At 56.8% G+C, this 26,461-nt stretch overlaps 5 protein-coding genes across 5 annotated transcripts; 3 read left to right on the top strand and 2 right to left on the bottom strand.

Annotated features, from left to right (window-relative positions):
- Window positions 1-229: 229 nt before the first annotated feature.
- KVR01_008608 (uncharacterized protein) lies at window positions 230-2,546 on the bottom strand. The gene is made up of 3 exons (XM_044794895.1): window positions 1,902-2,546; window positions 1,272-1,818; window positions 230-1,212 (listed from the first exon to the last, which is right to left on the bottom strand). The coding sequence occupies exons 1-3, from the start codon at window positions 2,243-2,245 to the stop codon at window positions 391-393; spliced, it is 1,713 nt and encodes a 570-aa protein (XP_044642375.1). The 5' UTR covers window positions 2,246-2,546; the 3' UTR covers window positions 230-390.
- Window positions 2,547-2,978: 432 nt separating this feature from the next.
- On the top strand, window positions 2,979-5,838 carry KVR01_008508 (uncharacterized protein). Its single transcript, XM_044790593.1, has 2 exons — window positions 2,979-3,606; window positions 3,661-5,838. The coding sequence occupies exons 1-2, from the start codon at window positions 3,299-3,301 to the stop codon at window positions 5,492-5,494; spliced, it is 2,142 nt and encodes a 713-aa protein (XP_044642275.1). The 5' UTR covers window positions 2,979-3,298; the 3' UTR covers window positions 5,495-5,838.
- A 165-nt stretch (window positions 5,839-6,003) lies between these two features.
- KVR01_008478 (N-terminal protein methyltransferase) lies at window positions 6,004-10,750 on the top strand. The gene is made up of 6 exons (XM_044792374.1): window positions 6,004-6,724; window positions 6,916-7,066; window positions 7,230-7,565; window positions 7,648-8,722; window positions 8,787-9,611; window positions 9,674-10,750. Exons 1-4 carry the CDS (start codon window positions 6,643-6,645, stop codon window positions 7,772-7,774), a joined length of 696 nt encoding a protein of 231 aa, XP_044642245.1. The 5' UTR covers window positions 6,004-6,642; the 3' UTR covers window positions 7,775-8,722; window positions 8,787-9,611; window positions 9,674-10,750.
- A 1,287-nt stretch (window positions 10,751-12,037) lies between these two features.
- Window positions 12,038-14,370, bottom strand: KVR01_008790 (uncharacterized protein). Its single transcript, XM_044787195.1, has 2 exons — window positions 12,869-14,370; window positions 12,038-12,692 (listed from the first exon to the last, which is right to left on the bottom strand). Exons 1-2 carry the CDS (start codon window positions 13,302-13,304, stop codon window positions 12,196-12,198), a joined length of 933 nt encoding a protein of 310 aa, XP_044642557.1. The 5' UTR covers window positions 13,305-14,370; the 3' UTR covers window positions 12,038-12,195.
- Window positions 14,371-22,119: 7,749 nt separating this feature from the next.
- KVR01_008619 (uncharacterized protein) lies at window positions 22,120-26,081 on the top strand. The gene is made up of 2 exons (XM_044788817.1): window positions 22,120-22,677; window positions 22,823-26,081. The coding sequence occupies exon 2, from the start codon at window positions 23,424-23,426 to the stop codon at window positions 25,200-25,202; it is 1,779 nt and encodes a 592-aa protein (XP_044642386.1). The 5' UTR covers window positions 22,120-22,677; window positions 22,823-23,423; the 3' UTR covers window positions 25,203-26,081.
- Window positions 26,082-26,461: the final 380 nt, after the last annotated feature.

The following is a 26,461-nucleotide window of genomic DNA, read 5'->3' as shown; positions in this document are numbered from 1 at the left end:
AGTTTACATACCTAGGTAGGTACATGCGAGTATGCAAATGAGGCCTAGGTAACCCTACCCAGGTACTCCGTGAGGGCCTGTTACTGTACCCCTGCCTGTGCATGTTAAGCTCCTTGCTTGTCATTCGAGAGGCAATCTTCAAGTCAAGGTAAAATCACAACCCGCGAACGATCTTCTCTGGGATAGAACGACTTCATAAAATCACCTCATATGGCACATCAGACAAACATTGAGCAGATCAGCAGGCGTTTGAATTAGTATCTTGTGTACAAGTTTAGCTCGCCCACGGCGGGTATTCCATCATGTCCCAGCCAGTTCGTCATGTCATAACCCAAATACTACACTTTTCGTTCAGCACACCTCCCTGCTACGGTCTCCCCCAGGCAGTCCCTATGAGTCCATGTTCAAATGTACGCTCTTGATGTTGTAGTAGCTGGACAAGCCTGCCTCGCCCAACTCCCGGCCGATTCCGGACTGCTTGACACCACCGAATGGCACTCTCACGTCTGAGTCGTTGCTGCTGTTGATCCATACCATACCCGCCTCGATCTCCGCGGCGACACGATGAGCCTTGGTCAGGTTGCGGGTGAATAGTGCCGCACCGAGGCCATACGTGGTGTCGTTCGCAAGCTCGATGGCCTCGGCCTCGTCCTTGAAGCGGATGACAGACACACAGGGGCCGAAGATCTCCTCCTTGAATATCCTCATGTCCCGCTTGACGTCCGTGAACATGGTGGGGTTGATGAAGAAGCCCTTACCCTTCTGCGGCGCTGGGTCACCGCCCAGAGCGATGGTTGCGCCCTCGTCTTTTGCGGCCTGAATGTAGCTCATGACCTGGTCGTACTGCGCCTTGGTCACCTGGGGTCCCTGGAATGTGGTCTCCTCAAAGGGGTCGCCCACGACCGAAACCTTCTGCACCGTGGACTTGAACTTTGCGATAAACTCGTCGTAGATCTTCTCGTGGACGAGGACACGGGATGTGGCGGTGCAGATTTGTCCCTGGTTGGACATGATTCCAATGTGTGACCAGGTGGCAGCGAGGTCCAGGTCGGCGTCTTCGAAAACGATCAGTGGTGACTTGCCACCTGTCTCCAATGTGATGTTCTTGAGGGTCTCACTCGCCATCTTCATGATGACCTTGCCCGTGGCTGTGCTGCCAGTGAATGCGATCTTGTCAACACCCAGGTGCTTGACGAGTGCCGCACCAGCTTCCTGTGTCCAAGTCAGCACCAGTTTCGCGCAACAAAACCGGGGATTTGGGATGACCTTACCCGTCCATGACCATTGATGACGTTGACAACTCCTGGAGGGAAACCGGCCTCCTTGATCAGCTTTCCCATGACCAACATGGACAAAGGTGTCTGCTCGGCCAGCTTGAGCACCACCGTGTTACCACAGCACAGCGCAGGGCCCAGCTTCCAACCAGCCATCGCGAGGGGGAAGTTCCATGGGATGATCTGGCCGCAGACACCAAGGGGCTGCTTCAGGGTATAGGCGAACTTGGAGGGCCCAACGTCGATGACCTGGCCGAAGTTCTTGTCCGCATAGCCGGCGTAGTACTTGAGGACATTGACGACCTCTGGGATATCCTCGTTGAGCGCCGTGTTGTAGGGCTTGCCATTGTCAAGTGCCTCGACCGTGGCCAGGATCTCTGCGTTCTTCTCGACCAGCCCGGCCAGCTTGATCATAAGCTCCCCGCGCTGTGTGCCGCTGAGGCCCTTCCATGAGGGGTCCTTGAAGGCCTTGCGAGCAGCCTCCACAGCGAGGTCAACATCATCAGCAGTGGCGGCAAAGACGGAGCAGATCTCCTCCTCAGTACTGTGTGGGATGTCAGTCACGGGGGCCAACACTGAGATGGTCTAGACCTATGCCTATGCAGGCCTCGGGGAGTTTGCTCTTACGAAGGATTTATGGAGGTGATCTTCTGCTCATTGCTCGACTTGACAAACTCTCCGTTGATGAGAAGGCCCAAGGGCTGGGACCACTTCTTCCCATTGGGGGCAGTGAGCTCGACCTCCATAGCTGTGACTGGTCTGGTGTTAGAGGAGAGTGCTGCTCTACGCGAGCAGGAGAAGGGTGATAAGGTGGGAGGGAATAAGGAGCGAGGTCTGATATGTTGTGTGCAGAGTCCAGAAGCACCCGATCTGTGGAACGTGGAAGCAGCGGACCTGAGTCGAAGTGAGGATAAAGTTGAGAGAGAGAATGCAGGCGAGAAGAGGGACCTCGAGGGCATCTTGTAGGCCATTGACGAGCCTTTATGTAGGACCGATACGATGACCCCTCACTGGATGCAAGATAGACTATCTGGGGGACGCCGCATCCCCCGGCTGCGGCTGCCCGTCTCGGGTGTGGGGAACGCGATGCTAGCACCAGCTACAGCCCTACTACTCTGCTACTGTGTGCACATGTGGGTTGCAGCACCGCTGACAGCCAGCCAGAACGGAGTATTGTGGTTCATCATAATAAAAGTTTGCGGGGTGACTCTGGAGTCGCATGTTGCATGATGCTGCATTGCTGCAGCTGCGACAGTTACCCGGCTGTTTCCCGAAAACCATCCACACTTCACGGCCGACCGGAATGCGGCGAAAGAAGAAAGTTTCCAAGCCTGTCAAGCATCTGCTTGCCAGGCTGCCTTATCGTTATCGCCGCGGACTTTAAGGCGCTTCGGCAGCCCTGGCTTTGCCGCTGATAGGCGAGAACTTGGCGAAAACGGCCCTGCAGGTCATGGCCGCTGCAGGGGTCCCACCGTGTAAATGACTTGTGACATGCGACAGCTTTCCTTTGATGCGAAGGAAACACCATGAGCGGATACATTTGACTAATCCACCATGTCTTTGGGCCTTTGGGTCCGACCATTTCCCCGCCGACTTTTCATAGACTAATTAATGCCCAGGCTGCGCAGCTTTGTGTTGAGCCTGAGGGCTGCCTGAGGTCGCGAATTCCAATGTCTAACTAATATGGCATTATTATTATAAGGGGTGTTGGGCCAGTCGGTCGGTCCCTAGGCTCACCGGGACGGCAGTCATCTTTCTAAAAATGGCCTGTCGGCCCCAGCGCCAGCCCGCCAGCCCGCCAGCCCGGGCGCTCTCCCGCTGCGCTGCGTGACATAATCTCGCTCGAAACAGTTGACAGACACCCCCAACGTCATCGCAAATCTAACATCTCCATCCTCAATTTGCGACAACGACGGCTGGCCCTGAGCATCAACAACACCCCTAACCCCCCAATACCAAGAGTTTGAATATCTTTCCCACCAACCTCCCATGGACCCTTCCAAACCCCTCGGCCCTGCATCCTCATGATGATAGCCAGCTCAGCCTCCCCGGTCGGGTCCGAGATCTTCTCTCTGATTGCCCTGTTAATCTTCTCCGCCATCACCCTCCTAGTCCTCCGCCACTATCTACCCCTCCGAACAACGCCTGCATTCGTCCTTGTCACCGTATTCTTCGCATTATGGCTCCCGGCATGTATCGTCCTCCTTGTGCCCATAGATCTGGCCTCCAACGCCAGGACCGATGATGAGGCCACACGGGGCATATGGCTTCCACAGAGGGTCATCCAGACTTGCTGGCGCATCGCCTACTGGCTCACCTTCACCCTCACATGGTATTGCGACGACTTCTAATCTGATATGCCATACACTACTGACTAGCAGTCCAGGTTCATTCTTCCCGTGCTTGCCGAATACTCCGACGCTGGATACCGAGACCCGAAGGGAAAGCTGATGTACTCGCTACGGTCGAACGCCCAATATTATGCCATGGTTTTTGGATTTGGCATAATAGCCTTGATATATGTCTTTACTTCCTACGGCATACACCTCGACTCCCTCAAGAGCCCCGTCATGGCTCTCGCGTACTGCTGGGGTTTAGTCCTGGCAATCTACCTGATGGGTCACGGACTCGTCAGCATCCCCCGCCGCCTGATACGTAGCTTCAGCATCAGCGGGCGGTTGCGCCAGTTGCAGTCTGCGGCTCCTAGGTTATACGAGCAGCTGGAGGAGGCCGAGATGAACCTGGCAGATCTCGAGATACAGGTGGCCGAGTTGTGCCAACGCAAGACCGGGTCAGCCGTCGAGTTTCAGGACTGGATCGAGGAGCTGATGGATTCTACAAATCTCCCCGAGGAACAGCCCCGGACGACATCTGCTCTGGGCTCTGGCGAGGCAAGGCGGGTCCCCACGGTCATCACGGAGAAGTACATGGCAGAGCTCACGCGAGAGCTCACCCGCGCGCGACACGCCCGCTCTCGATATGCCAACGAGTGGAACCGTCTGCTTCGGAGAGCCGCAGAGACACGGGCCATCCTGGACTCTGGTGGCTCCAAGAAGCTCGAATTCGGGGGCACGGCACCGCACGCTTCGTGGTGGGAGCGGGTCTCGGTGCTCACTCCGTACACGAGACACGTCCTCCACTTCCATATTATGCCACATGTCAGGCTCGTCTTTGGTGGGTTCCTGGCTCTAGCCTCGATTTTCATCGTCTGGTCCGAAGTCATCAAGGCCGGACCTGCCGCCCTCGCCGATCTGTCCATCATTCGCCTGACCGTGGTGCATCACTGGACTGGTGACAAGGGGCAGGTTGGGTTCGCTGGCCAAATGATTGCCGTATTTTGGATATCCTACATGTGCGCTGCTGCCTTGATCTCCATCACTGAGGTCAAAGTATGGCGTGGTCGCGCGCTGGTCTATCGAAACACCTCCCATGAATCGGCGCTGTGGTATTCGTCTTACGTGGCCCGTCTCAGCGTCCCACTGTCTTACAACTTCATCTCCTTCTTGTCCAAGGATGTCTACCAGAAGACACGATTCTATGACTTCCTCGGCCGGCTCATCGATCTGACAGCCCTGGGAGGCTGGTTCAACCGCTTGTTTCCACTATTTATCCTTCTGCCAATAAGCGCCACCCTGTTTGGCCTCTACGGCAAAGTGAAGCGAACAATCGGTCTCGCCGACTACATCGATGATGACGAAGACGAGAATCAAATTGGTTACGGCACTGGATCATGGCGGGAAGGCCGTGACCTCATCGAGCGCGAGCTCAACGGGACCTCGATCGGCAGATCAAGGGATGTTGCGGGGCCGGGTGGAGTTGCCAACGGCGGCGCAGCCACGAGGGCCACGCCTGTGCGCTCCATACCTGGCCCATCGAGCCGGCCGGGCGCCCCAACAACACCGCTGGGGACGTCACCTAATATTGGCAGGGTGGAGTCGCCTGCCACAGCCGCCAGCTCGAGGCGGGTTGGACAGAGGCAGCACAGAAGACTCGGAGACGACGAGGATGAGGACGACAACTTCTTCTCACAGCTCGGAACGCGCATCAAGAACACGGTCGACACGATCGACACGCCCAACTGGCTCCAAGAGATCGTCAAGAAGCCCAAGTGGATGGGTGGCGACGACGACGAGGGCGGTCCGGCGTCTGGGTCGGGCAGCAATAACACGGATATACGGCGTTGGTTCGGAGGTGTTAGCGATGGGCGTATCAGGCTGTAATTATGGGTGTCATGGACTCACAGGCGTTCCTTACCAGGCAGACCTAAGCGCTTGATCTGGTCCTTCTTTCCTGTTGAGCCTGTTGCCTGGTGTGCCTTGTTTCGCGACTTGGCCCGCTTCCTCAAAACAGGCCGACCTTGATCATGGCTTCGATTGGAGCGCTTTGGAATCACGCAGAGTGGACAAGGCAAATGAAACGGAGAAGAAACCATGCTCAAAGGGAGGACCGGACATGCGTCAAGCTCTTCTTTAACGGGGAAAATATAAGCCTGGGGCCTGACTTGTATTTTGCTTTTACCATTTTGCTTTTTGGGATAATAGATTAATACTGAATATAAACATTGAAAATAAATCAACCGCAGCCCAGTAAGAATAGTCCATTGGCATGGCCCTTGTTGGGGTTCGACGATGGCTTCGTCTATGTCAGTGACTGATTGACCTGATTGACTGACTGCTTTCAGTGGCCGATAGTGGCGGTCACAGTCGCGTGCGTGCGTGCCTGCTTTGTCTGCTCGTGTTGCTTGTGCGGAAGTCGCGCTGCGGGGACGGTTTCCGTCACTGCCTGCCTGCCCACGCAGGCAGTTAAAATGTGCGTCTGGCAGCCTGGCTTAACAAGATTGTACATTCCTTGGGTGACAGGCGCAACTAGCAAACCTTGACACACAAAAAGATCGACGCAAGAGGCGGACGGCTTGCTGCGTGCATCACAAAACTCGCGCAAAGTGCACAAAGTGCATCGTCGACTAAGTTCGCGCCGGCATTAGCGATTCTCATCCCAAGTCCCGGATACTACATCAAAGAGGGCCACCCGCTCCCTCCGGGCTGCGACAACTCTGATCTCCACCGTCTGTGTGCAAACCAGGTTTTGGCAATCATCGCAGGGGACAACGCCCAAGCCAATCGAGGCCCGAAGCCCCTCGCCTGCCATCGTGGAACATCTGAGGCTTCTCCAACTTGGACACCCGCCCGTGCCTGACGGACGGGTAGAGGCTGTGCGCGCGACCTTTCAAAAGATCCATCACACCCTCCCTCACCATCCCGGGCGCCTGTGCACACGGGCTCGCCACACCACACCACACTCGGAGCTCGCTCCCGTACCAGTCCACAGTACCCGTCTGCGCCCAACTTTTTGTCACCCGATTCTCGCCATGTCTGATCCTGGCCAGCCAGACGCCTCACAGGCGCCAGATTCCAAGATCAACGCCGAGGACGGGAGGAAATACTGGCAAGGTAAGGTTTGAACCACCCTCACGTCCTTGCTGATTCCTTGGTTTTCTTGTCTCGACAACACCCCAACCCCTTTGCGCCACACCCTCCACGCCCTCCACCCCAGACCCCCCTCCCCATGACAAGTGCACTGCATCGCCTGCATGCCATTGAACCATATTGGCTGACCCTGGTGGGTGTTCGCGACTGTGTAGGCGTCGATGCCGATGTCAATGGCATGCTAGGAGGCTTTCCCTATGTGTCGCGGGTGGACCTACAAGGGTCTCGAAACTTTCTCGCCAAGTTTGGCATCGGGACCAAGGACGGGCAGCGCACTGTCGCCACGGCTCTGGAGGGCGGAGCTGGGTGAGTGATTGGCTTTCTAGCCCCCCTCGTCATGCCCCGAGACCTCAATGCGCCGAGACCCCTTCACGGGCTCCTGGCGCGTTGACTTCTTCCCCACACCCCCGAGCACAATCTGCCTGGATACCAGCAAACAAGGCTGATGTTTCTGTCTCCCGGCTTGCAGCATAGGCAGGATCACAGAGGGACTCTTGCTCAGCGTGTCACAAGAAGTCGATATTGTCGAGCCCATAGCGAAATTCACTGAGGCTCTGAAGCAGAAGAGTGGCGTCCGTCACGTCTTCAACGTCGGCCTGGAGGAATGGCAACCAGATGCGGGCGCCCAATACGACCTCGTATGGAATCAATGGTGTGTGGGTCATCTCAAAGATGAACAGCTGGTCCAGTACCTGGAAAGGTGCAAGGCAGTCTTGACCCCTGGAAATGGGCTCATTGTCGTCAAGGAAAACATCAGCACCAGTGGTGTCGACCTGTTCGACGACCAGGACAGTAGCGTGACAAGGTAAGTGTGGCACTTTTCGGCTGCATCCGGTCCAAACACAACCAGACACCGGGCACATTTCTAACACCCCTATCACGCCTAGGACCGATGAGAAGTTTCAAGTCATCTTCAAGGATGCCGGACTTAGGCTTGTCAGGGCCGAGACCCAACGCGGATTTCCGAAGGAGCTCTTCCCTGTTCGGATCTATGCTCTGAAGCCGCAGGAATAGGACTATGCAAATACTTGCCCAGGACTGCACCAGGACTGCACCTAATCACCATGTAGCAGTCCATATGATCGGAGCCTCCATGTCAATACATGGGACCAGACAAGCGCGTCCCAGCTCGGCCCCCGTGTCAGATTTCAGCAAACACCCCGACAAGCTTTCCCTCTCTGAGTGGTCACCCAGGCGTGTGGTACTCCGGAAACTACGCCGGAAGTTCCATTGAGTTCCCTGTCAAGAGCCTTCAAGGTGTCATCCAGGTACCTTCCCCTCGTGATCCTCCCTCAACCGATTGTCCTTACTGTTATGTGGCATTCGGCAGAAACTTTCGGCCACTCAAGCAAGTACCGAGTACTCCTAGAACTTTAATTTTACTTCTTCGTTGCTCTGGTAAAACCCTTCTCCACGACGGTGAGGACATGAATTTCGCTGCCAAAGCAGCACATGATTGACAAAATGTGCATAAGTGACAGCCATACAGACGCGTAGCCACGCCTCTTCGGATCTGACCCAACACAGTTCCGTGCAAACCAACATGCCTGCCATCCTGTCGTGCGCAGGCGCGACGTCGCCCCAGAACCGCAACTTCATCCCCGCTTTGTTCCCAAAAACCAGGACCAGAACTGCTCTCGGACCGAATCTGGAGCATCCTGGAAAACAAGCCCAGCTCTATACGAACTATACGGGGACTCTGCACCTGTGCGCTCGTTGGCTCAACAGAAATAGATACAGCATGACATGGCGGATCGCCCCCCTGAGATCGGAAGCCCGGTCCGAGAGGGCAAGCTTTCACTCCCGCGTGCGAGACGTCTCTGGCACATGGTGCGGCCGTTGAGAGTAGCAGATAGATTGGCAGACAGACATATGGAACTGATGGTGGAGTGCATCCTCCGCTGCGGACAATTATTGATGCGCGCGCGTTGGGTTTGCGGGGTGGGTGAGGGGTGCAGGCAGGTAAGATGTGCGCCGGGGTGCAGGAGCGTTTCGAAAGTTTGCGATGCTAATCGCCCGAGTCCAGGCCCGCCGCCCTCATAGAATCCCCCCGAGGAACCCTCTGATCTAAGTGAGACGCGCCACGCTGGGGCAAGAGGTGACGTTGGGGTAGCCTTGGCTGGCAGGATGCCTCCCGGGTCTACACGTGGTTTGTGCCTGGCGCCCTTCATCTCGGCCTCGCCCACACAGTCGCGCATAACTGTACACTCGAAACTGCGCAGATTTGTACAGCCCTCTACCTTTCGGCCTCTTAAGTGTACCTTTTGCGGCAACATGTACATAGTCATGGCCAGACGCGACTGTGTCTAGCCCTCTTACTGTGTCCTCCATGGCACCGTTGGTGCTCGACGGCAAAGCCCGAGGCATCTCGCCGCGAGTCACCCGCTACGGTCTATACGAACCTCCCTGGTCACCTTCATGAATATCGGGAGCTTTCCGGGATGCCTCGCCAGGCTGGGTCACCTTCGGCAGAGACTGAATATATCGCTTCGGCGTCCCCGTAAGGCCTACATGGCAAGGGAAAGGGGGGATGGGCAGCAATAGCCCTGACGCACCGCGTCGGCCACATCAGACGAGTCATCTGCCGATTTTGAGGGCGGCGGATGCCGTAGGGCTGAACCTCTGGGCAGTAATATCTTCCTCGGCCCGGGGTATTAGTGACCGTTTCAGGTGAGGATGACTCGCGGTAAGGCAGGTGAGGAAGTGCGCATAAGCCTCCGCTGCCATCAGATCGGAGGGAGGGGGCGGGGGGCCAGTAATAATAATGGTTGAGGCCGTGATGGCATGGTTTACGTTTTTTTCCGGGGCTCTTTGAGACCGCGGGTGACTGACTGGGGTCGCTGCAGGGCCGGTACGGAAAATTGTCACGCTCTGTACTGTGGTAGTAGCTGACACCCTTCTAATGGCAAGCAGAGCAAGGGTGCATTCCCTGATCAGATGTATATTGCATCGTATGAAGCAACGGCGGACTCGTCCGCTTGGGTGGGTCGATGCGAACGAAACATTACAGCTTGGGACGCCCGCTCGTTGTTGCTTGAGCGCCGGTAGTGTTGGGACAGCGTGACAGTCTTCGGCATAAAATATGGGTGGGAAGGTTGTGATGCGATCTTGTTGGTGGTATTGTGGCTGTCACCCAGGCCTTCTACCCTGATTCGACAACGTCGGATTCTCGTTGCTGCCGCTCTACATGCGGCTCAGCGGCCTCTCGTCCCTTATTAGCGGCGGCCTCTTGATCCCTGGACTCGGAACGGAAAGGATTGAATCGCCGACTAGCTGCTTGAAATCACGGCCCTTCGCTGCGACGGCTCCCTGGCTGGCTTATACGCCCTGTGAGATAAAAAAGCCGGGATATCCCTTCGTCGAAACGGGTTCGGAGCCGTCGATATGTCGCTGTTCGAAGTGTCGTGAACTCTGTTGGGCACTAATGATCGTCCTTGCAGTAGTGTCGATCATGCCCGGGTCTCGCTCAGGGATCCGACCTCTACTGTTCGCTATGGAGGAAGCCAAGAAGTCTTCCCTCAGAGCCGGGCCAGATCCTGCTCTTCGCTTTGATCCATTTCTCTTGAGCTTATATGCCGGCCACTTGGAACGAAGGGGGAAAGGATCTAGAACTCGCGGTGTCGTTTGAATCCGGCAGACCAAGTCCTGATCTCTGTCTGGCTCTTCAGCGTTGGGGCTGACCTTGCCTCTTACCCAGTTCCCAATAAGACCCCCCTAGCAGGGGAAGTGGCTCTTTATAGTTCCCGCATTCGTTTTATAGCTTGAGTTGGACGCCAACCTCGCCGCCCAAAGAAGCAGTCGTATGCGCCATACGCGCAATCCGGGAGAGAGCTCTGCCGCCGCATAGCATAAGTCGGTCCGCCAACAGACATAGACACCATTGTCCGCCGGTCCCCATGGGACTGACTGCATGCAGAGCGCCTCATCAGCGCGGAGTTTCGAGGTTGGTGGTCGTATTCATTCGCTAGCCGTAACGGAGTCAGATGCCATCTCTCTCTTCCTCTCTCTCTCTTTCTGTCTGGCCCTTTCTCTCTGTCTCTCTCCCGGGCCTTGTCCGATGTGCGCCACATCGCCAATGGCCTCGCCATTGAAAGCCGGGGGCTCCCTGGGGGCGGCCAGGGTCACTTGACCGTGCCTCGCCCTCCGAAGGGTCCAGGCCACCCGTTCATCCAGCCCCGTCGTCAGTCAATCTGGTCCTCAGGGCCTCCTCGCGTCGGCGATGATGGGGTGAGCCTCTGCCCGTTTGAGGCAGGAGGCCGCTACCACGTTAGCAGCTGCGCACAGTCGTCAGTCTCGACGACGAGGCGCGCGCGGCCGCGTCTGCGTCTGCGCGCCACGGGCCGGAATGCGAGTCCCGGAGGCGCCGGAGGCGCTGGTGGCGTGCCCTTTTAATGTCCCCCGTTGGTTCCCCCTTCTGGAAGCCATGGTAGACCGGCCCCCATCTCGTCTCGTCTCGTAGCAACGGGCCCCGGCTTGCGCATGAATTAGCCTCTCTGGATATCACCCCAGATCTCTCGGCGACAGGCAGGAGTGTAGTGTTCTTCCTGCAGGTAGGTAAATCGCGACGGGGGGCCGGGGGGGGAGGGGGGCGTGGGCAACGGCTTGCAACGTGCAGCAGCATCGTACTTCGTACTTCGTCGTACTTCATGCCAACTATGTAGCAGTCTCATCAATTGGCAATTCCCGCCGTTTGGTGACTGCATGAACTCGCATCGCAAACGGGGAAACGGGGAAACAGGCAGCAGCGGGCTGGTGATATCGTCGAGTGGTAGGTAGTGTTGGTGGCGGGAAAAAGAAAAAACAAGACAAGGTAGAGCAACCGCTGGTTGTTGGCTGCGAAGGTGGCCTGACGCTTTGGTCCTGAGCATCACGGTGGCACCCTTCTTTTCACATACTGCACGAGAAGGCCCCGTCGACGTCGTCATGGATCTCTCGTGTCATTTACATTTCAGCCCTCGGCCCACGGAGCCGAGGCTTCTTCAGGGTGCACGGAATCGGATCAAGATCCGGGGGTTGGTTCATCATTCAGGCCTCAACCCTAACTCCTCCACCCCCGTCTGCAGGTGACAGGACTACCCCCGCAGGAGACGTTGACCGGTCGCAAAAGAACATTCATCGCCAATGCTTTTTTCCCATGGGTGATCCTCGGGCCTACTGTCTTGTGGTTCTTCTTGAACCTGATCTACAAGTGCCGAGCAGGGTAACCAAACTGCATGAGTGCTTGATTTTCAGCCCGCTTGGTAGGCACATCATATAGCCATGGGTTTCTCGCCGGCATAAGAAAAGGGAGGATTGGAATTCCAATATCAATCTTGGCTAACGAACCAGCAACCCAGTCGTTGCGCGAGTAGCGCATGCCCAGAATACTTGTCGCTACCAGACAAGACAGGCAGGCATACGCCTCCTATCCCGGGCTGCCTCTCATTTCAGGCTGGTTAGGCACCAAGCTTGAACTTGAATGGCGCGAGTCCTGTGGTGCCAACGTCCACCCTGAAGAGCGCGCCTCCAAGTTCCTTGCTCTTGCCCTCGCCCTCGTCGTCATTCGCCGTGGTGATGTAGAGGGTCGAGCCCACGAACTCGCAGCACGTGATGTTTCTGGTCGGCAGGTTGATCTGGCCAATGAGCTTGCCCTCGGGTGAGATCTTCACAACGCGGCTCTCACCATAGATCGTGTGCCATATGTTCCCGTCCTTGTCCACACGGTGGCCGTCGGGCCCGCCTGTTCCATCATGATCATAGAAGACGCGATGGTTTGAGACACTGCCATCAGTAATGTCATAGTCGTAAGCATAGACTTTACCAGCATTGGACACTGTGTAATACATCGTCTTATTGTCGGGAGACCAGCTGATGCTGTTCGGAATCATGAGATCCGGGACAATCTTCTTGGCCTGCGATGGCTTCTGCCTCGCGTCAAAGACGTAAAGGCCGCCTGTTAAGGGTCAGTCCAACGGGTTCTCAGTGGCGAACTGGTTACGACTATCGCGTCTGGGCATGCACGGCGTCGTGGTTTGTTGTGGGTGCCGGACCGTCTGTGCACGCGTCTCTTGGGCTCGAGGCATAAACTAAGTTCAAGGAAAATAAAAGGTCGGCATAATGATGACTTGCCTTCGTTCTGAAATTCGCCCGCGTCGAAATCAGTCATGTTGCCCATCCAGAAGCGCCCATGGGGATCGACTGCGCCGTCGTTGCTCCGCAAGCGCTTATTGTCCTGACCATCGGCCGAGGCGAATCTAGAGATGTACTCGTACTTGCCCGTCTTGCGATCCAGCAAGGCGAGACCGTACTTGAGGCCGGCAAGTAGCTGGTCCTGGGGGTCGGAACCTTCCACATCCGCTGTGACACCCACGGGTGTGTCCAGTTGAAGGGTCTTGACCGACTCTGGTCCTTCGGTAAGGGAGACGGTGTGCACTCGGTGGGCCATGATATCCACCCAGCGCAAGGTATTGGTAGCCTCCTCATAGTACGGTCCCTCCCCGAGCCTGCAGTGGATGTTGAGGTACGGTTCCTCAACCGTCCACTCTTGAAAGTTTCCGCCTGCCATCTTGTCTCACAGAGTGGAATCGTTACACTGGTCAGGGGCGCTCGACCGTTGAAGTCTGGGCGAGTCCTGTCACGAGACGACAGTTCCAGTGTCTGGCTGCGTCGGTGTCGCCGCAGCTCTCCAGGCCGTGAGAGGGTCCACGACAGATGTCAGTCTGACGCCGTGTCACAACCAATCGGTTGCTTGGTGAGAGGTCTTGGAACTGCGACCTGGCCCCTTCGTACCGCGATCCTGTGCTCTGTCGTAGATCGGACAAGTCGGCTAAGCACCCGACTTGCACAGCTGAACCTGACCCCCAACGATAGAGTGAAACTTGGGCTGTGTGATCCCGGCGACAGTGCAACTCCAGGATGCTTGCTGGAAACTGGGCCAATGTCTTTTCGGTACGTCGGTGCCCCTGAAAATTGTTCAGACTAACACTTGTCGGGTGAGCACACTTGGGTGTTCACACTTGAGTGTTCTGCGTTGCGAAGGCTGGAGTTTATATGCGGCCCAGCAGTCCTGTTCATCACACCTTTGGAGACGCGGGGCGGAATTTCGGGGCTCGAAGCTTCTGCCACGTTGCCGCAGCCGGCGGCTGATTGTGTTAACGCGGGGAGGCGGGCCTCGCTTCCGTATCCTCACGGGGGCCCGCCGTCCGAGGATATCTGCTCCGTAGCTGCTGCAGACAACACGCGGAATCAGAACCCATTAATCCCGCCGCGTCCCTCAGGGGGCCAATCGAACGACACTCTGCCAAAAATCACATGGGAACCCGCCTTTTCTCCAACTCAGTAAAGGACTGGTATTAGGGGTAGGGTTAGATAATTGATCAGACAGGCCGCAACCGTCAGAGAGTATACAACTCGGAGAGGAAGTGGAGCCGTGGTGGTCTTGGAAAACTGTTGTTGGACTGGCCCCTCGAGGGATGAACGATTCGACACATATCGGCCGCCGAACTTCCCAAGCGAGAGCTCGAGGCTCAGGACAAACCTGGCCGATGGTGAGTGGTCAGATACAGCGAGCGTGCCCTGAAGCGAACGTTGGGGCCCCTTGTGTCAAGCCGACTGCCCTAGTGCAGAACCAGCATGCAGCTCATCTTAGTCAACCCACCCTTTGTGAACGTAGCCGCCGCGGTGACCCAAACAGAATGACGATCAACTTGTGATGGACCTCGTGCCTTACCTACGTGCCTGGGCATCCACGGAGGTCGCCTCGGGCGCGGTAGACCTCCCGGGGAATAATATACGATTGCATCGGAGACACTCTCGAAATAGAAATCGATCAAATATTTGCCCATTTCAGTTTGATGAGATGACTTCAAGTTACGTACTAGACCCTGCATCATGTTCGTGGCAGAAATGCCGTCGGTGACTAGCGGCACAGTGCCGGGGCGTTGTGGTGTCGTATCGAATTCGGTCTGACGGGGGAAACCGAGGAGCTGAGAGACAAAGTAATGTGAGGCGCCGAGCTGACTGAGACCATGCCCAAGGACGCTTCGCGTTGAAGAAATGGCCGGCACATGGCTTGTTGTTGCGTCTCCAGACATTTATTGCCCTGTTCCCAGCCCGTGTTGTGGATGGAGACAACATACAGTCAAGCAACACGGCCCGGGGGAGAGAACCGTCTGACGAGGCCCAGATCCCTCCGCTTGTGTAAATCCTGGCCCCGCCGAGTTCGGGCTCGCGTGAGAAAGTATCGTATTGTACAGTGCTCCCAACCACCCGCGACGACTGTGAGGGTTCCTATTATGGGCGATATTAGCACCCAGCCGCCATTCCTCGACGGTGCGACTGGAAGAAGCATCGGCGTGATGCTTGAAACCGCCGGGCACCATGCGGGTTGCCGATCAACATCAGGCTCTTCCCTTCGCCTTGCTGGTAGTTTAATTCCCTTCCCGTCATGAAATCCTGGGGTTATCTGCTGGATGCGGCCGAGGCAGACCGGATGCAAGCAGGCAGGTCCCGAGTCCAGAGATGAACAGGTGGTACGAGCACATCCGAGTAAGGCACGGGGCGTATTCTGATCAATTGCTCATCTGCATCTCGGTAAGGTGGGCGTACACGCTCCTTGATTGGTGCATGAGCTCGCACGGCCGTGTAACTCGTTAATGTTTGGTGAAGGCTGGCTATTAAAACGGCCAATATAGCCCAGTTTTCCGTTGGGCACACGGTTCACCTTTTGAGCAACGAAAACGGGTCCCGTCATCTCGCTCTTCTCCAATCTGGAGGTAGTGCTGTGCTCCAATGGCATGCATCAACCCATGCTTTGCGTGCTGCAAGCCATACCTGCACCTCATCGTCCCGCACACCCACATTTGACGCCCACGTTGGGCTTTCAATCCTGCTGGCACAGGGCTGTTATTGCCTCGACAAGTGCCGAACGGTCGACGACCGTGGCGCGCTTGACCAACGGCTATTGCGATATTTGCTAATAAATCGTAATCACAACGAAGAACCAAACCCTGCGTTCTGGATGTCATGTCACACCTCGTCGGCTGTGAAGGCCTAGTGGAGCACTGTCCATTCGTTTCCCAAGGATGTTGCTGTCCTTACTAGAAACCGGCTAGCGATTAAAGCTGGACGGGGACGGCCCGCGCGCGCGGTTTGATCAACTGTTGTTCGGCGACAGGGTAATAGCCTGCACGGAGTGCTGCACTCGCCGGCTCCGTGCTGGCCAACTGTTCATGCCGAAGGCCGCCTTGGCGATCCTTATATTGACCGAGCGGTCGCAATGTTGCAGTCGAGGCCGAGTTTGAGCAACCCATCCGAAGGCCGGTTTTTGTGTCGTTTTATCATGAGAGAATGCGGCCTTCACAGCCAAAAAAAAAAAAAAAAAGAATTTGAGTTTCGCGATGTTGGCCTGACCCGGGATTATCGACTCTGCCACCATCTCTGGTTCAAGTAATCTCCGGGGATAGACTATCGCCCTAGCCGATATGAGATGGTTGTTGGGAGATTAGCGAAGTGTGGAGGCACGGTCACGGTCCAGTCCCGGCCACGCGATGGACAGCCGGCCTTTGACTCCGCTGAGGTATGTATCAGGGCCGGCGTCAAGAGGCGAGACAGTCTGTCAGAAGAAGTTCAGTGCTCGGCAAGAGATGCCAGTCGCTGGTGGTAGGCCCTGCTAGGGCCAAGAGCAGGGGTGGTACCTTGAGTTCGAGAAGGATTTGCGGGCTTCGAAGGACCCAGTGTGCCTGCAAAGCAGACCCTCCCAGCCGGGCCAGGTACCGTACGTGCACAGTGTCCCCGGGTGGGTGTCGTGGCCGCGTGTCTGGCCGCAGTGGACTTTAGAGAGGTGTGGGCTTTGGTCCTTGCATAAGCCAAAACATAGTATGGCAACCGCGGGTGGGCGTGCAGAGCGCAGCAGCTCTCCGCACAGAGTTCTATCAGCCGGCATGCGACATGCAACATGCAAAATGCAACATGGCGAATGACGGATGGGGTCGCATCCACTACCGGCTTTGACCTGCAGATTGGCAGTCAGGAAAGAAATCAGGACCTCGTCCTTGCCGGCGCTAGACGGCCCCAGGAACCCAAGACCCCAGGAACCACAGGAACCACAGGAACCAGAGGAACCAGAGGAACCACATGAACCACAGGAGAATGACAGCCGGAGGACATCCGGTTCGAGCGGAGAATTGGGGGCATGGCAGACTTGTGGTTCCTGGACTCGTCGCTGGAGACCAGAGTGGTGCTTGAGTCATCAGCGGCAGGCCGGGCTGGTCGGGCTGGTCGGGTGGTTGCAAGGAGTACCCGGCGAGGCTTGGGCAGCTGTGACGTGAGGAATTGTTTCTCTGCGCCGGCGGGCTTGTTTTCGGATCCAAGCCCCTGGGATGTGAAAGTGGGCAATGGCAACCGGTGACGGTGAGTGGTCGAAAGGCAGCACCGATCGATCTGGAGTTGACTGGCAGAGGCTAGAGTTGCGCCGAACAGCCGCGGGCGTCTCGTCTGGCATGGGTCCACACTCGGTCGATGGATTGCCGACAGACAGACAGGACTTGACGGGGTATGGGTCTACAGTACACGAGATGGGCTGTAGCATGTGCATGAGGTGGCCGTCCGGATGTAGGACTAGTATAGTGTCTATGATGGTTATAGGCCAGGTCAGGACGAGAATGAGGTGAGACTGCATGTGGTTGTACGCACATGACCCCTTTTGAGAACCAATGTTCCATCGCCGGGCGAGAGAGAGATGGCTGCTTTGACGGTTTGGGATGCGATGGTCGATTGGGTGCCCGAGGATCCTACGCTATGGTAGCAGCAGAGTGGTGCACGGGGTACACAGTACCTAGGTACTGTAAGTGTGTGGCCAGACACATGTGAGTGGGTGAGAAAACGGGCGACCGATGAAGGAGCTCGCGAAGCCCTCACAGCCCTGGCAGCCCTGGGGCGTGGGCGTGGTCATGGTCATGGTCGTGAGCGGGAAGGAAAAAAAAAACGAGACGTGATCTTGGCGGGCCCAGTTGGGAACGAGGCCAGCCGAACGCGTGTAATGTGCAGGTGGGTGTGGGAGCACGAGTGGACGGGATGCTTGGCTGGACCTCCGACCGGACAGGAGCAGTCAGGCACGAAGAGATTGAGGCGTCTTGACTGGGCATAGTGGTTGCAGCTAGAGGAAGGGGGCCATCCTGAGGTGTGAGGTGTAGTAAGTGCAGGTGCTTAGTGTGAAGCTGGAATGTACGGAGGAGATGGGTGTGTGGTGGCCTGGCCTGGGGCACGGCCTGACGCGGCATGGCATAGCATGGCATGGCATGGCAGAAGGCAGAAGACTGCAGAAGTGCAGACTGCAGAATGCAGAATGCAGAATGCAGCATGCAGCGCACGGCGGGATGTTCCAGGGCGCCTGCCAGGGCCGAGACAGGAAGAAGGAAGCCTTTCCGCCATCCGCGAGCACTAGCATTTGCCATTCCCGGACGGAGAAGCAGGAGCGAGCGACAGATGAGGACCTGGGAAATATGCAATGATCCAGACGAGAGTGGACGGGGACGGGGTCGGGGAGGCAGGCAGTGCAGACTGCAAAGAGATGTGAAATAACACACCACACACACACACACACTCGCCCACTCGCCCACTCGCGTATGTACGTACACACACTCTCTCAGCTCTGGTGCCTTGTGGTCTTGGGCAGCTGGGGTAGTTAGACGCGACGTGCGATGAAGCAGAACGGGCGGGCAGACCCAGGTGCAACTGCAGGTGCAGCTTGCAGGGGGGGGGCTTGCAAGCTGCAGATGTGCAGGCGGATGTGCAAGGAAGTGCACATGCATACCACAGTACGTACCTAGGTACTGACAGTGCTCAGTTCTCCGTACCTAGGTATCTAGGTACCCAGGTACTCCAGCAGGCTCGAGGTGGGGCCGTGGTGTGGATTAGCTAAGCAAGACAACCAAGATGGCAACAACGTGGAACGACTCGTCGGATTCCCATAGCTGAGGTCACATCGAGAAAGCCACGCCCACCACCTACCCACCCCTCCATCCACCCCCTCCGCCCCTCGGTCACTCGGTCACTCACCCATCCAAGCCATCCTCGTCCCACCCGTCCGTCTGGCTGCAACGCGCAGTGCAGACAGCGATGCTGGACCATGCTGCCTCACCTCACATCTCTGAGGTCCCGCTGGTGCCGTCGTCACCAAGGAGGAGGCGTGCAACTCTGGCGGTCGGTGTCAGGTCCCATGGAAGCCCCGAAGTCTAATCATCAGACAGGTTATTTCGAGCATCCGCGGCTGCCCAGGTCCATGTCCACGCCCCATGTTCGTGTCCTGGCCCTGGCGCTGCGTCTGTCTCCAGCATGTCTCCAGCATGCTGCTGCTGCCTCAGCCAGGCCTGACGCGGCGATGCTGCTGCCCCTCTGCACGGTGTGTGCACGACTTGCGCAGACGGACAGGCAGGCAGCAGGCAGGCAGACAGGCAGGCAGACAGGCAGGCGGCTGCTTGTTCGTCCAATGTTTTAGACGCATGGGCAGCTTCATCAATCTCGAACTGCATCCCTCCAACCTTGCAGCCACCCAGCCTGGAATCAGAAGAGTCAAGACCAAACAATCTACCCCATACTATGACCCTGGCCTGCAACACTGCGACGGTAAGAGAAGATGCTGTGTGGGATAGCTCCAGGCCCCATCCGGAGCTCCCACCTATGCGACCCAGCCTGGGCTCTGGGGGCCGCACGCTCCTTGCACCGGCCATGCTGAGCTCCATGCTGAGAGCTCCATGCCCAGCCCACTGGGTGGGTGACCAGGGCCAGTGCGGGTGCCCAGCGGCTCTTTACAGTCAATCAGACAGTCAGACAGTACAGTACGGAGTACACACTCACCACTCCCGTACCTGCTCGCCCTCACCGCAACCAGTCGCATGCCGCAGATCTGGGAGACGGCCCTGTACCGAGACATTGTCGTCGACGTCGTTGCGCATGTGTGTTTCTGTGCATGGCGACCCCAACCTGGCTGGCAGCGCTCCACTCCGCTCCCACCCCCACCCCCTGGTCACCGAGAGACGCTTCTCCAAGACAAGCCCTTGGACCCTGTTGGAACGATGGGCAGCACTGCAGCACTGCAGCACTGCACCCTATGCACCTCTGCACCTCTGCACCTCTCTGCGCCTCTGCGCCTCTGCGGCACCCAGATGGAATCTGTGTGTTCGACACTCTGATCGCCTCACCACCTCGTCGACGCGTCCTGTCAGGTCCAAGAACACCCACCCACAAGACCTACAGATTTTACCTTTTCCTGGGCCCCACTCTTCTGCAGTACTTGGGCCAAGGCCCCGTCGATGCTGCAGCCAGAGGGCAAGCCTCACCTCACCGTCTTCATGCACGTCTGCCACGACCGCCATGCCACCTTGCTCTGCCCTGCACTGTCTTGCCCTACCTTGCGCCCTGGCTCCGCCCGGCTCTTCCAAGCGCGCCTGGGCTCAACTGGAACTTGTCTGTTCTGGGTCGGCCTGGCCTGGTTGACGTGTCGTTTCTTCCGGCTTGCCGCGGCCTCGCTGCTCTTTTGTCTGCCGGCTCTGCAGTAGACTCATCAGAACACACTTCACCGTCTCTTCACGTCGACCCGGCCATCGTGATCCGCTCTCTGGTCACCGGTGTCCTCTTAGTGCAAATCCGATTTCGTCAATGGTTACGTTCTACAATCACCGCCGGATTGTGTTACATCGAACCCAAAGTACCAATACCGGCCGCCCCCCGGCCCCCCGGCCTGCACCAGACACTGTCCGCAGTATGGATACACAGTGATTACAGTATATGCATGCCCGTGTTGGATCTCTCCGACAGTCCCTCCCCCCCCCCCCCCCATTGGAAGCTCGCCATCCATGTGCCTTGGCATCAGGACGGACCCTGTCAGCTAATCCGGACCCCTGCTTTCTGTGTCTTCCAGACCCACGCCCCAATTGTGAAGTTGCAAAGCTGCTAATTTCCTTGCCCGGCTGCCGCTCCATGGCAACAGACACTCGCCAGTATCAGTAACGATATCGCTCGGCAACTGGCAGCTCATGGCATCTGATGGTTTCTGCCACCATGCACAGTTAGATTGACTATAGTATCATGCATGGCACCGCCCCCCAATCTGAGGGAGCGGTCGATCTTCACCCTCTCATGACACCGCCGGCCTCACATCGCCACTGTCGTGTTGGCTGATTCGGTGGCACGAGTTTTCTCACACTTCCTCGTCCGCAGGGCCCTCAAGCCATCCGCCGTGACGCGGACGTTAGCAGTCGACGTTTTCGCGGATTCTTACCCTGTTCCTGGACGTGGCTCGCTTAGACACGCCCGGGGAGTTGCTGAATTGGCGCAGCTGGCTCTGTCACCTATGAAAGCACAACCCAACCCCATCAAGACTGCGACCTTGCCCCGGGTACGTGAGGTCGATGAATTCACTGGCCCGAGATTGGCCTCGAATCCCACCGTCTCCGCGATGTCTCTCATGACGCTAGCTCCTCCCACACCGTCCCCATTCTTTCCATCACTCTTCCATGGGCTCTTCTTGGGCAGAGGGATCGGGAGACATCATTTGGCTTTCGTATCATCCACTCTTTCTAATTGTGGGCGTTGCGAATGTACCGTGAAATTTTGATCGTTCGGACCTTGCGGCCTAGGGCAGAATCCCTACAAGTTAATCACTCGCCTATGCCCGTCATCTCGGGAAGGGGGACTAAGATGATGCGATGTTGTCACTGGACAAGCTCGTTATTTTTGACGTGCGCGACGCCTCTATCGCTTGGATCCCTGAGCGGCTGACAGGGTCGAAGGCTGACCATCTGTCTCCCTGGTGCTTGGGTCAAAGCCCTCCACGCCATGGGGGTCTTCGCCCCGGCCTGCGATCCCGAATATGCTGTGCACGGGATGTGCAAATACACCGTATAGCTGCATGTTACCAGGCTCTGCAACCCATGTTCGACATGCTGGACTGGTAGCCGTCGGTCATCGAAATCTAGCTGCTAATGGTATGACTGACTAGCTTTTGGAGAAGGAAGGGGGTTGGGTGGGTGGACATTGCCTATTACCTCTCTCCTCGTCGAATCCAGAGCACGTTATGTCGATGTCTTTCTTACCCTGTCCACAGTGCCAGGTATGGCGCACTACTGCGCGGGTGTGAAGGTGTTGGAGGGTCCGCACTCACCGGACTTGGAAATCATTAAGCAACGGCGGCGTTGCGACAGTCACTCTCGACAGCCATAGAGGCCCATCCAGGCTGTATCCGTAAGCCCTGTCGTGGTCTTCGCATCCACCCAGCATCCACCCAGCATCCACACAAAGCGTGGCATGGGCCACCCCTGCCCTGCAGCTGCACCCCGGCAGACACCACAACCCAACACCTCTTCCTCTGGCTCCACCCCATGCTCCATCCCAGTCAGTACCTCTCCCAGATAAGAATGGCGTGGGAGCAGCAAGACGAGCCGGACGAGGATAGAAAGAACGAACACCCAAAAAGAATATCCGGACGTCAGAACCTCCCTCTTGTATCAACTTCCTCCTTACAAAACAAAGCTTCAACAGTCCGGTTGGTTACGCGAAGTGGAGCCTGACCGACACCTGCATCTACGAAGGATCCTGCGGTCATCGGTACGAAAGACTCCCTCGCGCCCTTTGGTTTTTCCTGGTGCCCAGAAAAGGCGACTTAGCACACCGTGAGTCTCTCTCGCCGCCCGTACTCGCCAACTTGACATCTTCACCCGTCTCCGTGTCCGATCGTTCCACATAAAACACCCCAGCCTGGATAAACATCTCTTCATGTCAAGGCGGTTCTCTGTTTCTCAACGCGACTGCAAAGGATTCAGGGACGAAAGAAGTCCCGTAAGGAGAGGCTCGCGGGGACACTTTGGCAGAAACCTGCCAGTCACGCTTCGACCGATTCTAGCGCAGGAGTGTTGAGATAGCCACTCAAGTCACAGAGTTTGGTATGAGAATCATGGTTGGTGGGCTGCACTGCACCTATCCTTACCAGTCACCTCCGCTGTCCTGCTCCCAATATCTATCCCACATGCATATTACATCCGTCATCCCGCTCGAATCCAGCTAAGACCATTTCATCGCCTGCCACAGATCGTAGCCCATCCTTTGCGAAGCAGAATTTCAACGAGTATTACTGTCCAACCTTTCAGCACCGGGCCGTGTCAATTTGAACCTTCTTCCCTCAGACACTCTCTTGTGAGAGCAGACCAGTGAATTTGCTCCCGGCTTCACTCAGGTTTGCGACAATATTCCGGAGATCCTTTGCCCGCTTGCCACCATCTTTGCAGTCCTTGACCCGGACGGAATAGCAAGATTATTAGCTTCCACGGCGCCTTAGAATCTGACACTACCTCTTGTATGACCGGAAAGACGGAGACCGGTCCTGCAATCCCGGAGACTGCTACATCTGCGCTTCACGAGACAATTCTTGGATAACGTTCTCGCGCTGGCTATCCAATCTTTTTCTTGGTGTCCCACCAGCCCCCTTCTAGGCCGCCTTGACAGAGACGGCCAGAGGCGTCCTGCTGAGCCGCACCGACAATCCCTAGTTGACAGAGCAAAAAGACCCAGCAGCTGGGCTCAATCGACTGGAATCGGCCTCGGGCCGGAAACTTCTTCTTCGTATGAGGGCGGTCGCGGTGATCAATGTCCGGAACCACAATATCCTCAACGCGAGGGCGAACAGGTCTCGATGTCGCAGAGAGGCGCTGCCTCTCGCCCTCCTTCTCGACGTCGCTCCCAGTCTCTTTCGACCGGTGCGAACACCTCGCCTTCATCCCTGCAACCGGTACACATATACGGCAATGACGGTGGGGTGGATCCAACTCGAGATCCTAGCAGGGTGTTAGTCGCTCCGGACGACTTGCCTCCACGGCAGACCACTCCGCGAACCTTGGGAGTACACAACATCCTCAACCCATCCGAACCGAGGGACACGCAGAGCCGAACGTCTCCGTCTCTTCAACGTGCAGGTGTTGGCGGCGACAGCTCTCCTTCAAGTGCTGGGGCGAGGCAGTACGGTGTGTCTGGCTCGCCGTATCAGCCATATGGGGCGGCGGCGCCAGCCTACGGTGCACCGCCAGGGCCTACAGCTCCCCTTGGCCTGTTGACCTCGATCCAACCTCCTGGCCAACGAGAATCTCCGAGTCAAGCTCGACCATTTCCTCCTGCCTTGGGGGCAGCAAGAAGGATTCTGACGCCGAGGTCGCCTCGATCACTCAGCTTGGGTCGCGTGACAACGCCAGCAGCTTCAGGTGATAATCAGCCACCCTTTGATTTCTCGACGCCGCCGGTTGGCCGATTCGGCGCGCAGCAGGAAATGGCACCATTTTCCGGACCTCATGGGCCGACCTCGAGTATGCCTAGCCAGTCTCCCAGAGCGATTCCGCCTACTCCCGCTGCTTCGACGGCTACTATGGACCCTCGTGCCTTCGCTCAGGCGCCATTCGCCAATCCACCTAGCCATCATTTCTCACAGGGTCCTATACAACATGGAACTGCGGGAAGTCCACAGAGAATGGCACCGGTGTACATGCAAGGGCAATTTGAATCAATGCAGGGGAGCGGCAGGGGCTATGCGCACCAAGGCAGCCCCCCAGCGGAGGCAAACCTGTCGTCAGCGATCATGAATGCTTTGCAAATTGGTGGCGGCGGAGGAACGAGAGGCCCCGATTCGCAGCCTCACCTTACCTTGCAAACCAACACGGGGGAGCACATCACCGTTCCGTTGGATGTTCACCAAGGCTCGCGTCAGGCTGATGAAAAGCGACATCGCAACGCAGGAGCTTCTGCGCGGTTTCGTGCCCGGAAGAAGGAGAGGGACAAGGATTTGCGGGAGAACATGCAGCGGCTGGAGAACGAGAACCGAGATCTTGGCAGACAGATCCACGAGTTGCAAGCCGAGCGCGACTTTTATCGCAGTGAACGAAATCGGCTACGCGACGTGGTCCTGCGAACCCCGAGCATCAGAGAGCACGCTGAGCAGGGCCCTCCCAGCCCCCAACCATCGCGCGCGGCCGCCTCCGGTGGAGCCACGGAAGACTCCTTTACAGGTTCTTACGCGGCAGGTGGCAGCTCCTCTACAACATCTCCATCGTTGGCTCATCAGCAACGTTCGCCCCCGTACGCAGAAGAGCAACTCGAGAGGCCGAGCAGGCGGCGCCGAACAGACCCAACTGCCGCCGACTTCTCGGCCGCACCCTACGCGATGCGCCCAGCCCAACCTCCCGGCTCCTTGCCCCCTATCGTTACTCAGGGGTATACCGGGCCGATCTCTTCGGCTCCCCCAAGCGCAAGACTCCCTCCTCTGCGCTTCGACCAGCCAGCCTCCTCCCCGACGACGACTGCGCATCCGACAGGGTTCGAATCACAAACTCCGCCACTCCCCCATCAGACACAGTACTACGGGAGGCCGCCGCCTCACGAGATGGGATGGGCAACCAGAGAACCTCAAGATCCCTCCCGAAGGTGATATCCCTGAAAGCCCTGACAGTCCTGCCGGGTGAATGAATGCGTCGAATCACACCATTCGAGCCTATTTCGCACACCAGCTGCCGCGCTCCGACCACGCGTACCACGCTTGTTCTACCAAATCATCACATACAAATCCAAATAGACCCCAGGACCGACTCTCGAGATACCCTCTTCGCAACTTGGACATACACCACCCCCTTTCCATCATGGGGGTGACTTTTCCTTATTGCTTTTTCTTTCTCTTGACTACACTTAGAAGACGCGTTTCAGTTCGGGCAACCGAAAAAAAAAGGGATCCTTTATAAAAAGCCACGGCGTTTGTTTCTCCTGTTGGGGCTGGGCTTTCAAGGCTGGATGTTTTTTTCCCATCGATTCCGTCGGACTTTTGTTTTCCGACAACGGCAGGTCTCTCTCTGCCAGCGATTCTGATTCGGGAAATCTCTCCATGTCCGCCGGGCTGCACGTTGAACATTTTAACAACTACCCGCCACCGGATTATTAGATCCTTCGCGCGCGACAAATTGGAGACGGAAAGGGGGCGAGGGAGAAGGGGAGGAAAGGCTGACCTGCGAGCTACTCACTAGTAAGGCGAGGCGTCTTAAAACTTTTCGGGGCGTTCTGGAACTTGGAGATGCCGGTTGGGAAGGGAGGGTTTTTAGAAAGCGCATCACTCACACACACAACAACATCATCATCATCATCGATCTCGTCACATCACAAGCATTTTCATCTGTATACTTTGCTTTTAATCCTTTTTTCTACCAGGCACTGCATCGTTTCGCGGGGATACCCCTCAGTTCGCCAGGGAAAAACAAATATACCAGGAGCGGGAAGAAGGGAACAACGGGGGAGAATGGTCCGGGGACAAAAGATCCGGTGGGTGGGAAAGAGCCTCGGGGGGAAGGGGAGGGAAAGAAGAGGGCGGTCCCATGACCAACAACTACAAGCATCATCATAATTACTTGGGAAAGCGGCGTCTTTCTAACAAGTACACACCCTACAATACCATCTTGTAATACTATACTAATTGTACTAGTTCTTCTACAACAAAGCTTGCATACTCGTCCTCCTCACCGAATTCGAAGGTTGTTTAGACATTTTCTCGTCTTGGTCGCTCCTCGGCTACCTACCGCGTTGATAGTATTCGGTCCGCATCTTCTGCGCCTCGCCAGAAAACCTCCTGCCTCGCGATTGTAACTACCAGGCCGAATACTTGACCATATCACACAAAGAAGCCACGCGAAGAGAATGTGGGAG

Source organism: Diaporthe batatas, assembly GCF_019321695.1.
Source record: "Diaporthe batatas strain CRI 302-4 chromosome Unknown Contig00010, whole genome shotgun sequence".
Lineage (NCBI taxonomy): Eukaryota > Fungi > Ascomycota > Sordariomycetes > Diaporthales > Diaporthaceae > Diaporthe > Diaporthe batatas.
Note: the sequence above shows the minus strand (reverse complement) of the source record. Positions and strands in the feature narration are given on the sequence as shown.